Source organism: Nannobrachium achirus, assembly GCF_963921795.1.
Source record: "Nannobrachium achirus genome assembly, chromosome: 19".
Classification (NCBI taxonomy): Eukaryota; Metazoa; Chordata; class Actinopteri; order Myctophiformes; family Myctophidae; genus Nannobrachium; species Nannobrachium achirus.
In genome coordinates, this window is record NC_137826.1 from 52,329,244 (window position 1) to 52,345,617 (window position 16,374).

A 16,374-nucleotide genomic window follows, 5' to 3' on the forward strand; every position below is an offset into this window, starting at 1 on the left:
ACACAAAAACATGTAATAAAACAACAATAGGCCTATATATATTTTGTTCGGACCACCATACTGTGCCTCATACATGTGCCTGCAGTCAGTCAGATTATTGCTCGTGTCGACTCAGCTAAGCATGTTTACACTTTGTTGTATGGCGGTGTTGCGCTGCAAACATAACAGCAGATCTGCAAGCCCACAGCAGGTCACGTCCGCGACGCGTTCTGGGCTTGTATGTCTCTTATGTTGACCATGTGAACTCGTATGACAAACTAAAGTAAATATATCGGACACTGCCTGCCTGCCTGCCTGTGAATGGAACAGATCAGTCTACAATTTGAGGGGGAAACACCAGCACTCCTCCGTCTTTGGTCTAGTGCTCATTTTTGCTGAGATTAATTGGCTCACAGGCTCAGTTAACGTTTGTTTTGTTGCGGAATTAGCAAAACATTAAAATAAGAAAGAAAGAAAGAAAGAAAGAAGAGGTTTCCAAAGAAAGAATACAGGTGAGAAAGAACACATTAATATCTGTATCTAATTAATAATTAGATACAGTAAAATCACATGCATGCATAATTAGTAATTATGCATGCATGTGATTTTACTTCTCTGTTCACTGTCTTTGCCTTAATGATTTTTGTATGCTGCACTGGGTTAGATCAAGCAGGAATTCTGGAGAAGAAAATAGGCCTAGTACTCATTTTGGTACAGAAGTTAACAGTAGTTGGCAATATAGTGTGAATGTCACCTTGTCTTGCCTGGTCTTATGTTGATTCGATACAGTGGTGAAATGCTTGGAAACGGCCGGTTCATTCCCGGCCGGTCCAGGCCGGCTATTAGGAAAAAATGTGTTTGCACAAAAGTAAAAATTAAACTGTTTGCACAAAAGTAGTGAAAACAGCCGATCTACAAGCACACAACGCCTCGCGGTGCGAGGCGTTGTGTGCTTGTAGATCTGCCGTTTTCACTAGTTTAAATAATTTTTTTAAATGATAAATACAAAACAAACGGTTTTGGACATACAAGGTTTCCACCCGACAACGACGAAATATAATTCATGTAATTGGCCCACTGGCTCGTCCCTTGTCATGATCTGAAATGGCAAATCTTTGAGTAGCAGCAGCTACTATATCTCTCTCTATAGCGCGCAATGAGGGCCTCTCCAATTCTTTTTCCCGGGCTGAATCAGGGGCCCAGCACGTCCCTGTTGTACAGTACTGTAAACCGATGCTGCCGAACCAGACATCCTTAATTGTCTTGGGTCTAGGCTATTATTGTAATCAATCAATAATAGTCTGGACAAAATTGTTAGAGTTGTCCTGAAATACAGAAACATTACTCTTAACCACAAATTCTAACCGACCTTGTTTACCCCCAAGATATTGTACATGGGGAATGCCCTGTGGGTTATTTTGATATTTATTGCCATAGTAGGCCTAGTTTTTTCTTCTTTACTTTTTTTCTTTTTTTTTTTTTTCTTTTTTTTTTTGGCACCGGTCATTGTCAGTATAAGTTTTGACAACAGAACCTTTGAACGTCCAATGTTGTCCAATCCTTGCAGGGGAAAGAGCTCAAGTGCAAACAGTTTTAATGTTTGGGGAATAACAGATTGAGTTTGTGAAACTGCTGACCAGTCCACATTAGTGTACCGGTATACTGGCTGGCTTCAGTCAATTTCCAAAGATCATTCGAGAGATTGGCCGCTATAATTCAATAGTCAAAGCTTTTGTCCTGTCTGCCTTTTTTCCCCAAACATTTTTTCATTCCAGTAAACCTCTGTGAAGAAAGCTCTGGTCCGAGGGTCAGCCATGTTTATTGTGTGGAGCAGCGTGGTTGTTATGGTGGTGGGTTTGAGTGTTGCTAAGGCAGCACCAGCAGCAACACCACAGGACTGTGAGAACATGACCCGACCACTGACTCTGGACAACCCTGCCAAGGTCCAGTTCAAATGATGACCATGATTGCGACCGTCAGGTCGCAGTTACTATCAAAACCTCAACCAGCTGTCCGTCCGTCAGTCACACGTCACACGTCACACTTTTGCCCTGCTCATATCTCCGCAACCGTTGCCCCGACCCATGGCAAATTTTGCACACACACTCCTTGCCTGGTAAACCACAACCTCCACCCATCAATTCTCACATGGCTCTCTTCTAGCGCCACCATGAGGCCGATTCTTGCAAAACACATTTTTGGACACAATGTTACAATGTTTGCCCTAAAATCACGCAAATCGGTACACAGTATGTCTACACTCATCTCATCAACATGGATCTGTCCCATTTTGCGCCACCTTCAGGCCGATTTTTTTAAACACATTTTTGGACACTACTCCTACAGATTTGGCCCTAAAATCACACAAATCGCTACACAGTATGTCTACACGCATGTCATCAACATAGATCTGTCCCATATAGCGCCACCATCAGGCAGATTTTTTCTAACACATTTTTGGACACTGCTCCTACAAATTTTGCCCTAAAATCACGCAAATCGTTACACAGGTACACACTTGCTCTACACTCATGTCATCAACATGGATCTGTCCCATTTAGCGCCACCTTCAGGCCGATTTTTTAAAACACATTTTTGGACACTGCTCCTACAGATTTTGCCCTAAAATCACGCAAATCGGTACACAGTATGTCTACACTCATCTCATCAACATGGATCTGTCCCATATAGCGACACCGTCAGGCCGATTTTTTCAAACACAACATTTTTGGACACTGCTCCTACACATTTTGGCCTAAAATCACACTGCAACCTGACGGTCGCTTATCTCCCGATTAGGGAGTCTTACTGGTTATTATATACTTCTTTTACAGTGCTTTTCCTAACATGGTTACACAGTGCTTTACATACAAACAGCAGCATGGCAATCATTAGAGACAAAGCTACAGCATATGATCAGTGAATACAATAACATGACATAAAAGAATAAAACCACATAAACAGAGATATAACATGAACCCAGATAAAATCAATTAAAAGAAAATGCTATAACTGGCCAGAAGAATAAGAAAATGACTTAACATAGAGGTGAGTTTTCAGATGTGATTTGAAAGATGACACAGGCTTAAGATCCTCACATTCCTCAAATGAATCATTAAAAAAATGTCTGTCTGTCTGTCTGTCTGTCTGTCTGTCTGTCTGTCTGTCTGTCTGTCTGTCTGTCTGTCTGTCTGTCTGTCTGTCTGTTTGTCTGTCTGTCTGTCCATCTGTCTATGGGAGTTTGTCAAGTTGTATTTGTGTAACCATGTTGAATGTCTCTGTTAATCAGTGCTGGAAGAAGTACTTCTTCAGTAAAAGTACAAAAGTATTGGCATGAAAGTATACTTAAAGTTTGTTTTAATTGTAGATCTACAAGCTCACAACACGTCACAATGCAGAGTGTTGTGAGCTTATACTGTAGATCGGCTAAAGTATAAAATATTAATAACCCAAATCAGCAAAGTATAATTAGATATCCAATAATTGCAGCGGGGTAAAAAGTACAACATTTGTCCCAGAGATACGATGGAGAAGAAGTAGAAGAAGTATTGAAAAATGCAAGCACAAGTAAAATAAAAGTACCTCAAAATTGTCCTTGAGTAATAGTAGGCCTACTTGGTTACGTTCCAGCACTGTCTGTTAACCTGTGTTTGTCTATGCCTCTGACAGTTTTTAGGTCGCTGGAACTTAATCGAAGGCTTCTCAGACCATACAGACTTTATTTACCTTCTGAACTGGACCCAGTCGTCATGGATTGACTTCACACCTTCTGCCGAGGACAACAGAACGCTCACCATGGTGGCACACGAACGCGTGTGAGTGTGTGTGTGTGTGTGCGTGCGTGCGATCGTGTGCGTGTGTGTTAGTCATGTGTAAACATGTGTTTGTAACCAAGTGTGTCGCTGTGTGTCCTGGTCTAAAGGAACGGAGCCTGTACCGTAGATCCGTTCAACGTGACGATCACCTCTAACTTCACCATGGACGTTAGAGGTAAGATACTGTACATACTGTACATGAACGCAACACAAGATACTAGACGTTGTCGCTGTCGTGTGGAAACCTTGTATGACCATATACAAGTCCAAAATGTTGCGGAGAGTTGCACGACTAATAATTCTATTCAAAAGGTCACCACTTTTGTTGGGACCGTCAGGTCGCAAGTTACTATGAAAAGCTCCACCGGCTGTCCGTCAGTCCCTCCGTCTGTCCCTCCATCTGTCCGTCACGTCACGCCACACTTTTCCCCCTACTCTTATCTCCGTCACCGTTGCCCCTATCCATGCCAAACTTTGCACACACACTCCTTGGCTGGCAATTCACAACCTCCACCCCTGATTTCTCACCCTCTTCTAGCGCCACAATCACGCCGATTTTGCAAAACACATTTTTTGGACACTGCTCCTACAGATTTTGGCATAAAATCTCGCAAAGCAGTACAAAGTATCTCTTAAGTCACGTCATCAACATGGATCTGTCCCATTTCCCATATTCCCTCCTGATTGGCTACGATTGCCTTCCTAAGTTTGTGTATGCGACGTGATGGTCGTTTATCTCCCGATTAGGGAGTCTTACTGGTGTAATAATTCTATTCAATAGGTGTGTCAGTGTCAGACACGGCTGATGGTACTACTGGCTTGGTTTTGTATTACATTAATATGTCACACCTGTGCGTTATGGCAGAGATTGAGAGAAGACAGAGATGTTATGCTTTATAGTAAGGTCGTGGAAGTATTACAATTATCTTTGGATTTGTTGGTGAAAGGAGAAATTTGCATTATATGCCAGTATGTCTCACATCTCCTAAACACTGTACTCATGATTTTATCTTTACCAAAGGCACTCGTAATGAGAAAGGATGTATTGCGTAAACTATATGTCTTTCCTTGCAAAGGTGTTTTAATCGTCAGCATAGGAAAAGTAATCTAACAAGTAACTTTTCCGTTCAGGATAGTAATCCTGAACAGAATACTTTTTTTAAATTCCTGCAATCCTGCAACGTATACGAGTTACTGTTAACAGTAACGTTACCCAACGCAGCGCATCATCCTGATGTAACACATAGACATGTGACATCATTAAAATGGTTGTTATTCCCCTCTCCAGGTGATATCATTGAGAGCAGGTTCAATTTGCTGTCTACTTGTGACGACTGTTTGGTCGTTAACATCACCACGACAGCATGTGACAAGTCAGGCAACACTCCCCCCGTCCATCACTCTCTGTATATCTTAGGTAAGTGCAGGTATGTCACTAACGCACGCACGCTCGCACGCACACACACACACACACACACACACACACACACACACACACACACACACACACACACACACACACACACACACACACACACACACACACACACACACACACACACACACACACAGGCATGCACGCACTCACAACTTCCCCCTACTTTCACCCCCCTTCCACTTTGTCTTGTTACACCTGGGGGAAAAATAAAGCTTTTCCACAATGGGATGAGAAAGGTTTACAGGTATATTCAGTGATTGTATTTCATTCAAATAAAAATATAATTGGTACATTTTCCATTCATTCTCCTCACTAGAATGTGTGCTGACCATATAAGGACTTCCACCATGGCCCGTGTTGCGAGCATAGCTAGATTCAGTTTTCAGAGGTAGCCAGCCAGTCCTCGACCAATCAGGGTAGAGTATGGCCATAGTTATGTTATGATGTTTAGTTATGATGGTCAAAATAAAGGTTTTGAGAACCACAGTCGGTCTGAATTAAGAACATCTGCTAAATGCCTAGATTGTAAACTACTGAACTCATAAAATGCCACAGTCTCGTAGTAAATCAGTATCATACATATCCTGAAGCTGGAGACGTAGGCCTACCGATATTCAGTGATTGGGTCTAATGATCAAAACGAGAACATTATAATGGTGTAAAAAATCTATAAAAAACAAAACATTTCCACGCTGTAAGGCCAGTAAGGGACAAGATGACCCCCGGCCACTTTCACTATCACTGAATACACCTTTAAGGCTGAAGGAGTAAGTATAAGATATCACAATCCAGTAGATGGTGGTAATGCAACACTAAAGGAAGAGAAACAAGATGGCCTCTGCTTTGTCACGATACAATATGTTTCAAGTTGAGCAGTAGAGATTGTATCTTAGCAACACTGACAGGGCTTCTCTCATTGGCCAGGTCATGAGTAAATCTCCCGTTAGAATACAGGTCTGACTGCGCAGCCAGTGCAGTGCCACTATCAGCCAGCCAGCCTGCTGGCTTACATTCGCATATCAAGGTAATTCTCACGTTTCTTTGGTCTAAAAACAGCTTGCAGCCAGCCTATTCATTGGTATAGAAAAATAGCAGATATACAAGCTCAGACAGTCACAGCGCGACACCGCACCGCAGCTTTGTCGTGTGCTACGTGAGTGCATTTTGTTTAGTGCTCACTCCCAACTGTTAAGGCCTCTCCATACTTTGACCGAAACCGCCGTTTTCGGTCAAAAGGTCCTTTTCTACCATAAAATTATATCCCTCTGGACTTCTGAAAAGCATTGGACCGAACGAGAGTTCGGAAATTTGCACGTCGGAAAACACAACTCACCGAACAATTCGGTCGAAGTATGGAGAGGCCTTTACACTGATTGTACGCTAGAGTCACTCCTCCCACGCTTGTTTAGATGAAACCGACGTCAAGGTTTGCCCAAAGTCGCCGAAATAAAACGAAATTTATAGCCAACAATGGAGCAAGGTCAATAACTTAATAAAGAAGCACAGAATTGACGAGCATCATGCACTTTGCACTGCTGTGTGTAACGGGTTGATGTCAGCAAAGGGAAGGTAGGACGCAATGGCATGCTTGATCCCTAGCCTATTCCTCAATTGTGAACAAAATAACTGCAGCTGAGCTAAGCAGTACCCATATATCCACAAGTCTCCCCTTCTCTTCCCCTCTCTCTGTTATATTATTTCTGATATGCCAGTCACGTGGATTAGATTTCTAATGGGACAATTTAACCCAAGAATAATTGCAAAAAACTATTTATATACAGTGTAGGCCCATCATGAAATAAAATAATTAATGAAGAGTCTTTGGGTGCATAAACAAGGGAGGTAGGCTACCCAGTCTTAGTTTAAACCACTTAAAACCTATGTTACACTATAGGCTATTCGAAAAAGCCGATCTTCAAGCTATGAACATTTTTTCTTTTTTTTTTAAGTGTAAAAATGGATTAATATGTGGGTCCCAGGCTGGCACAAAATATTTTGAGAAGGAGGTCCGTGACTAAATTGGCCTACATATCATTTTGGGGGTCGCATAAAGCACGCCCCGAAAAAAGTGTCCTCCTTTCTGAGGTCCTGCTGGTGGCCACCCTAGGCTCTCTTCTAGCGCCACCATGAGGCCGATTCTCGCAAGACACATTTTTGGACACTGCTCCTACAGATTTTGCCCTAAAATCACGCACATCACGCAAAAGCGGTACACAGTATCTCTACAGTCATGTCAACAACATGGATCTGTCCCATTACCCATATTCCCTCCTGAGTGGCTACCATTGCCTTCCAAAGTCCTGACGGTCGCTTATCTCCCGATTTAGGGAGTCTTAGGCTGGACTCACACATATTTTTTTGTTAGGTAGTGGCGCTGCTCAGCGGCGACACGGGCTGCAGAGCTGCTGCATAAGTTTGTTATTTGTTATGTTGTAAAGTGCGTCTTGTTGCCTCTTTTTGTTTTTTGTTGGTCGGGTGTTGACGTTGCGATACATTGCACCAGCACTACATTGTGAAAATGGCAAGTTTTCTGAGAGTTTTTGGCGTAGGGCTGCTTTTGCTGCTTTTTGCAGTGAAGCCCTACCAAACAATTGGCAACAACCAGCAAAGGCTCTGCGTAACAACAACGCGGCAGAAGTACAGCTTTCGCCTGACCTGCCCAAGGAATTACAACGACCCCTGAGAGGCGGCGCGCAGGACGAGGAGGGTCCCGACATGGGGGACAAGCCACGGGGACAACGGCGGAGGGGGAGACGCGGCGGAGCGAGGCAGAGGCTCCGGAAGAGGGGGAACAAACCGCCTCTACCATCGCTGATCCTGGCCAACGCGCGTTCCCTGAGGAATAAAATGGACAAGCTAAGGATCTACACCAGACACTGCAACGAGTACCGTGAGTCATGCGCTATGGTTATCACGGAAACACATCTCCATCCAGACATTCCCAACTCACTCGTTGAGCTGGACGGTTTCTCTCCTGCACGCTGTGACAGGAGTTTTGAGTCTGGCAAGACGAAGGCGGGTGGTATGTGTGTCTACGTAAATGACAGGTGGTGTAGGCAATATACAACACGGGAGACCGTTTGCAATCCGGACATTGAATTGCTATGCTTGAGTCTCCGGCCAATACCTCCCTAGGGAGTTTGGAAACATTCTAATCTGTGCTGTTTATGTACCCCCGAGTGCCAACGCAGGGAGAGCTGCAGCCCATGTAGCAGACTGTGTGCATAGACAGCTGCAGCGAACACCTGATGCTCCCATACTCATCCTGGGAGACTTAAATCATTGCAAACTGGAAATGTCCTTACCTGGCTATGATCAGTACATTAAATGTGATACTAGGAAAAATAAAGTATTGGACAAATGTTATGGGAATATTAAAAACGCTTATACAGCTAGAGCTAGGCCACCGATGCCGGCCAATTTAGGATTGGGTGCCGACTCGGACCATAATGTTATTCACCTTATTCCCACGTACCGGTCCGTATTGAAGAGGAGTAAACCCCTAGTTAAAACTGTCAAAATCTGGTCCACCGACAGCATTGAAACATTGAAGGGGTGCTATCTGAGCACAGACTGGGACATATTCCATGAACCTGATCTGAGCACATCCACAGAGGTTATTACAGACTATATTAACTTCTGTGTGGAGGCAGTAATACCCCATAAGACAATTAAACTGTATCCCAACAACAAGCCATACATCAGCAAGGACATCACAGAATGTATCCGACGCAAGAGGCTTGCTTTTAAGAACAAGGACCTTGTGCAACAAAGAGCAGCGGAAAAGGAACTAGATCAGAAACTGAACAAAGCTAAACAACAATATAAGGAATCCATCGAAAAGGATTTCAGGGCAAACAATACAAAGAAAATGTGGGCTACCATGAAATCAATTACAAATATGAACCCTACCAGGAAACCACTGCACTCAGCAGATGAGGGTTCCATGGCAAATGAGTTGAATGATTTCTATCTTAGGTTTGAGACACAGGATTTCTCTTCTGAATGTAACAAGGTCATTAGCAGTATACCAATAGGGGGAGATGTCCCAAAAATAGACATCGACCATGTTGAAGTAACTAAACTCTTTAAAAGAATAGATGCCAAAAAGGCTGCAGGCCCTGATGGTGTTTCATCTTTTCTTTTAAAAACATGCGCGGAGGAACTTACACCAGCTTGGGCCCCTGTCTTTCAAAGGTCAGTGGATTCACAGTCAGTTCCATCTCTGTGGAAAAGGGCAACTATTATTCCCCTTCCCAAAAAAGCTGTTCCCCGTGAAAATAATGATTACAGACCTGTAGCCTTGACTTCCATTGTAGTCAAGTGTTTGGAAAAGTTGATGGTGTGGAAGCTGAAGTCTAACTTGCATGGACAATTAGATTCACATCAGTTTGCCTACAGAGATAACCGTGGCACTGATGATGCAATACTCACAATAACTCACTCAATCCTGGGCCATCTTGAAGATCCCAAAGCTTATGCCAGACTACTCTGTTGACTTCAGCTCTGCTTTCAACACTGTGCAGCCACACATCCTTTTTAACAAACTGAAACAAATGTCTGTCAACCCGTATATCATTAGATGGTATCACTCTTTTTTAACCAACAGGACCCAACAGGTAAGAGTGAACCAGACAATATCACAGACCAGAGGAATAAGTACAGGTGTTCCTCAAGGTTGTGTGAGCAGTCCCTATTTATTTACGGCATACACTAATGACTGTATCAGCATTCATCCTGGTGTTTCATTTATTAAGTTCTCAGATGACACGGCCATTCTGGGTCTTATAGATGATAACACAAGCACCTCTGTGTATGAGCAGGAGGTAAGCAGTTTTGTACAGTGGTGTGATGACCATCACCTCACTGTTAACACACAAAAAACTGAAGAAATGGTTTTCGATCCAGGTCATGTGGGGGACCACACTCCCTTACTCATAAACAATGTTAATATTGCTCAGGTCGATTCATACAAATACTTGGGTGTGCATATTGACAGCAAGTTATCCTGGGATGTCCATGTTAATCATGTGTGTACTAAGATCCAGCAGAGACTTCACTTTCTGCGTAGGCTCAGGGTGTTTGGTGTCCAGCAGAGAGTGATGTTGCTTTTCTATCATGCTGTGATCGAGAGTATTTTCCGTTATACAATTTGTGTGTGGTTTGGTAATTTGACTGTGAGGTCAAAAGCACAGATTAATAGACTAGCTCAGATTGCATTGAAGGTGATGGGTGTGAGGGAGCACCCCACCCTTCAAGCAATATTTGAGGAAAGTGTAGTTAAGAAAGCTAAGAGAATAATTGCTGACCCCTCTCATGTTCTGCATTCAGAATACGAACTGCTACCCTCGGGTAGACGTTATAGAGTCCCAGTTAAAAACAAGAAAAGACATCTGAACAGATACAAATACTCATTCATTCCCATATCTGTTAATCTGCTAAACTCAGGCCGTTAGTAGGGGTGATGACTCTGGTGTAATATGTATGCACTTGACCTGTATATGTCAGCACTGTGTGTTGTGCACTATTCGTTGTAATTTACTTTCTGTATGTCTTGTCCTGTTGTATGTTATGTAGCAGCCTGCATGTCCAAGACAAATTTCCTTCGGGACAAAATAAATGAATCTTGAATCTTGAATCTTGAATGCGTGAAACATCGTCTGAGAATGGCCACTGGGTGCGCCGTACTAATGCATTGTCAATGCAAGGTTGTTTGGTTTTTTGTCGTTGCCGTGCCTCAAGCCATCTAGGCTAGCTTGAGACACGGCAACGACAAAACACCGAACAACCTTCCATTGACAATGCATTGGACCTCCCCCTCCCCCCCCTCTTTCTGACACGATAGCTGTCGCAAATGTGTGTGGCGCGTCTTACTGGTATAATTATATTAAGTCAAACGTTGTTTTGTTTTGTTTTTTCAGGGAGGAGGCGGAGCCTGAATGAATCTGACCTGGAAGTGTTTCATCAGCAGGCCAAGTGTATGAACTTCTCTCTGCCAGCAGACTTCCACTACGACCAGGAACAAGGTTCACTTCATTATTAACTCTTATACTGCCAGATGTTTTATTTATTTATTGGGTCTTTTGCCAGCACAAAGCGGCTTACCTTTGCGACGTTATAGTAGATAGATAGACATTTATTTATGTATTATTATTATTATTATTTTGATTGCGCAACATGCACTTTGGCGGACCAGGCAGCAGAGGGCGGCGTCATGCAAGAATTAATGTGAATTTGGCCGTTCTGAATTGCCATCCATTGAGACCAGTCACTCGCCACAGAGCCACAGGGCCAGAGAAATCAACACGGAAGAGAATTGGTCTCCGTTGATGTTAACGCATAAGGGATTTATAAGACCATCATTGCGGGCGATGTGTTTACAGTACACGGAGGCGCAACCCCTCATCAGCTTACGGACATCAACAAGGTAAACAAACGAACGGCCGTATTGGCGAGGAGCGACGTTCAGAATTGGGGCGAACAGGAATGTCCAAAGCGTTGATAGAGTTAACACCCATTTAGGCCTAGAATTATTTAACCAGTGAAAAATAACAGATCTACAAGCTCACAGCGCGGCACCGGGTGCCGCGCTGCGAGCTTGTAGATCTGCTATTTTTGAAAAAAGTCGTGAAAATGTGTGCAAATCTTTGACCATATGTATTTTCAAAGCGAACGTTTGTAACGCAAATTTTGCTTCTGGGGGGGTCCCTGCTGGAACTAAATATTTTGAGATGGGGGTCCGTGGCCAAATAAATATCATTTTGGGGGTCCTTCACATGAAAAAGGTTTGAGAACCGCTGACATAGTAGTCTCTCAGACTAACTGAGCTCCAGTTAAGTGAAAAGGACCTTTTCTTTGACGATGGCTGGCCAGATTGCTGACATAGAAAAATAAGGGTTTTCAAAAAATCTTAGAAGGATTCAAAAGACACTTATAGAATCGGGGCAAAATTCTAATTTTCACGATTTTTCAAAAATAGCAGATCTACAAGCTCGCAGCGCGGCACTCGGTGCCACGCTGTGAGCTTGTATATCTGCTATTTTTCAATAGTTAAAGCATAAAATAATGATACACAATAATGTGTACCCGTTCTAAATGGGTTAACATCCCACTTATAACCGATTCACAAGATCACAATGGGTTGTCTCGTGACGCATTGTGAGCTCGTAGATCTGTAATCTGCCACCAAGATTTTGTGACTCCCCGAACCGAAATAAATTTGTCTCTAAAAGTGGAGAATGAATCGGCTTGTCCGTAGTGCAGAGGGGCTCACATGAAAATATATTTTGCGAATATACGTATTACGTATATATTATATATACGAGGAGGGAACAGAGGGGGTGGGGGGAGGGGAGGCGGGCACAAAGATCAAACACAGACTGATCAAACATCAAATAGGGAGCTGCCGTTTGAATCCAGGGGCAAGTGTGATGAAACATAACAATGTGTGAGGTGACACCAAACGTGCACGTTTTGACTTTTGGCTCTTCAAAATAAAAGCAGAAGTGGATGGGGGGTTAATCGCTGGCAGCCTGGCACTCTACGGTCGGGATCACTTCAAAATAAAAGCACTTGATGGGTTTTTATAATAATCATGTGTTTCTTTCTCTCCCCACAGCGTTTTGCCCTGAAGACTACATGCTCAGGACCGGAGATATACGATTCTGTAACCCTGTAGTCATTTTTGAGGACAGGTCGGCGAACAGCATTTTCTGAAAAGTTCAATAATCATCCACCTTATGACGGGGAAATAGTTGTTTCTTTTTCTTCTTTTTTTTTATTTTGCCAACATGGTGATATTTTAGGTCACACTGTACACATGGGCAACTGGCAGTCCAGGGGCCACAGCTGTTACAATTACAAACATGCAAACATGACCCGCTCCAATTACTTCTACTTCTATATTAGTAGCAAAATTGACTAGTATTAGAATTGTAATGCCTTTGTATGTATTTGTATTTAAAGGACTCCAATTTAGAAATATTCAGGATTCATATAAATAAATTGCAGATCTACAAGCTCAAAACACATTAATTTACGAAGTTAAAATACAGAGATAAGAGGTTTCTGCTGGACAGTACATGCAACGTGGCCCTCTGGAGTGAGTGTGGAAATATAGTGGCCCCTTTCGCTCCATCATCAAAGTTGCTCACAGACTCTGCAAGCCTGATCTTAGGGGGAGGGCATTCCAGAGAGTCGTGGCTCGATCACCTTCAGTTTTTTACGGTCTAGGAGAGGACCTCATAGTGCACCTCTCGACCCATTCAGCTATGGCTACAGCAGAGAGAGAAGTGTGTCACAGCATGGAAGAATGTAAACTCAGAGCACGTTATGTCAGAGGATTTATCTTAAGTGGTTGATGTCCTACACTTTAACACAGCCTCGGACGACACAACATAGCCTACTATACTATACTATGTTTACTTAATAGAGTTTTCAATGTTAGAGGAGACCCTGTCCTTCAGTCTTATGGGCGGACATAGCTAAATGGCTAGAGAGGCGGAGGCTGCCTGGGAAACTGAAGGTCTCGGGTTTGATTCCCCTCTGGATTTTCTTTTTCTTTTTTTTTTTTTTCCAGTCCTGACTAACATGGAAGCTGCTGTGGAGAAAACAGAGAACAATAGTAATAAAGTCATTCAAATCTTCAAATGTGCATTCCATGTTTTTGTCTAGACTCTAAAACTACGGTGTAGTTTCTCTTCAGCAGGATAACGTGGAATGGAAAAATACAATGAAAATGTAAGCTTTATTTTTATTGTGTATTGTGTTGCTTACATTAAAATGTTAGTAAGCCTATACAGTATAATGTGATTATAATTGTTAGGGCCTTCTCTGTGTCCGGCCCCACCCTCTGGAATGAACTCCCCAAACCCATCAGAGATGGCCCCTCCCTCCCTACCTTCAAAACCGCCATGAAAACCCATCTGTTCACTATCGCCTTCCCCACTTGACCTTATATGAACTCTTGTTTTTATTGTTTTATGTTTTTATCTCTTATTGTACTCTCTTTTCTTAATTTTCCTAACAAAGTTAGTTTTCCCTCCCCCGTAGCCCCCGTAGGCTACAAGTGTACAACGTCTTTGAGTACTCAGAAAAGCGCCAGTCCCAGATATTATTATATTATTATTAAGTGGGTTGTGAATGGGGAATGTCAAGAGTACACACATCACAAAAGACTCAAAACATCCAGGAGACAGCCAGGGGCAACATTTAAACATGCAGGGTGTAGTGTGCAGATGTGAGTATCAGGCTGTGTGTCGGCCTTGAGTCATAGCAAACACTACAGTGTACACTACCATGTACACTACAGTGTACACTACAGTGTACACATGATACAGCTGCCTGACTGAAGGGAGGCACAGGTTAACTGAGGTAAGGCCTCCCCGGGCCTACTGTATACAGTAGCCTAGATCTGCCCCTGCATCCTTTTAGGAGGTCCAGTTAGCTCTAACGCCCTGATTGAGACTGGGAGGTCGTGTTTGGATCCCCGGCCGGGTCATACCAAAGAAGAAAAATGGGACCCAGTGCCTCTTGCTTGGCACTCAGCATCAATCAAGGGTTGGATTGCAACCGCATACAGTGAAATATTCAAAAACCTTCTTTTTTAATGGCATATAGAAAATCAAAAAAATCTGAAAAATATTACACGAGACCACTCAAAACAATTTGAATAATGTCAACTATCTGAAGTCAGAGTTGCTTGAAGTCCAGTGTGACATTTCTGCTGTAGTCTGTGATGATTGTGCTTTCTTACGCAATATTATTTTTATATTTTTTGAGACAGAGCTGTGGGTTGTTCCTCTCAGAAGAAGTGGATTGTGCAGCCAACCCTCTCCACCCCCTTGATTTCGATCATGACACATGTCCCCAATGATGATATTTTGACTGGTGTAGCGTGTCTATTTATATTTATACATGTATTTGGACGGGACGTCGCACATTAATGAACACACATAAAAAGCTGTGTACACCCAATTTAGCAAGAAGGCTAAATCCTACATTCAAAGGACGATTGCATAGCTTTTAGTATAGGCCCTCGCTTGGAAGCACTGCAGCAGCCATCTGTGACATGTAGATTATTGAACAATGTTTAACTGGCACATCAACTGTAATCAACTGAAAGTGTTTGCACGACCAGATGAGCGATTGTGAAACATGTCCTGGCTTAACCGCCTCTTGTTTACGGTCCATTCACCCTAGGATGACATTTGTATACGCAAGATTTCACCAACCTACTGTATGCTCCAAACTCCACGAACCCATGGTCAACTCAACTCCCTGTGTAGGGAAGTTGACATGAACATCTAAGCAGTTTTGGAAAGTAACTAAAGCCCCTTTTCCACTGACATGGCCCAACACCACACCACTCCACACCGCCCACTCGTGCCAGGTTTTCCACTACAAGGACCTGGGTAGAGTGGTGTGAAAGTGGTACTAAACATGGTACTAAAAGTACCCAATTCAGAGTAGGTCTGAGCTAGGCCAAACAGGGCCAAACATTTCATAATGACTGATCACTCACTGAACTTTTCATTTAGACCACCAGGATATAGCTGTAATACAGTACATGATAATAGATTCTATTGTGTTATAATCACTATTATAATATATTATAGTGTAGTATAGTTATCATTGTAATACATTAATACTTTATAGTGTATTATAATCACAGTTATAATCCACCAGTAAGACTCCCTAATCGGGAGATAAGCGACCGTCAGGTCCCAGCGTGATTTTAGGGCAAAATGTGTAGGAGCAGTGTCCAAAAAATGTGTTTGAAAAAATATATGGGACAGATCCATGTTGATGACATGAGTGTAGACATACTGTGTACCGATTTGCGTAATTTTAGGGCAAAATCTGTAGGGGCAGTGTCCAAAAATGTGTTTGAAAAAATGGGCCTGATGGTGGCGCTATATGGGACAGATCCATGTTGATGACATGAGTGTGGACATACTGTGTACCGATTTGCGTGATTTTAGGGCAAAATCTGTAGGAGCAGTGTCCAAAAATGTGTTTGAAAAAATGGGCCTGATGGTGGTGCTATATGGGACAGATTCATGTTGACGGCTCTCTTGACGCCGCCGAGGCGGGTGAGTGGGTACCGGCCCCGGCTCTCCCGGTCGCTCCTAGCCCGAGTTA

General features: G+C 42.9%; 1 protein-coding gene across 1 annotated transcript; it reads left to right on the forward strand.

Moving 5' to 3' along the window:
• The first annotated feature begins 309 nt into the window (after positions 1–309).
• LOC308304038 (uncharacterized protein) lies at positions 310–13,881 on the forward strand. The gene is made up of 7 exons (XM_080748597.1): positions 310–491; positions 1,755–1,922; positions 3,649–3,794; positions 3,902–3,969; positions 5,083–5,211; positions 11,154–11,258; positions 12,851–13,881. Exons 2-7 carry the CDS (start codon positions 1,794–1,796, stop codon positions 12,946–12,948), a joined length of 675 nt encoding a protein of 224 aa, XP_080604723.1. The 5' UTR covers positions 310–491; positions 1,755–1,793; the 3' UTR covers positions 12,949–13,881.
• The last annotated feature ends 2,493 nt before the right edge of the window (positions 13,882–16,374 follow it).

What these genes read in the sequence shown, in the direction of transcription:
- LOC308304038 (XM_080748597.1), top strand. Translation starts at nt 1,794, where the DNA reads ATGTTTATTGTGTGGAGCAGCGTGGTTGTTATGGTGGTGGGTTTGAGT. An exon ending in CTCTGGACAACCCTGCCAAG is followed by an intron (nt 1,923 to 3,648) that starts GTCCAGTTCAAA and finishes TGCCTCTGACAG; the next exon opens with TTTTTAGGTCGCTGGAACTT. An exon ending in TCACTCTCTGTATATCTTAG is followed by an intron (nt 5,212 to 11,153) that starts GTAAGTGCAGGT and finishes TTGTTTTTTCAG; the next exon opens with GGAGGAGGCGGAGCCTGAAT.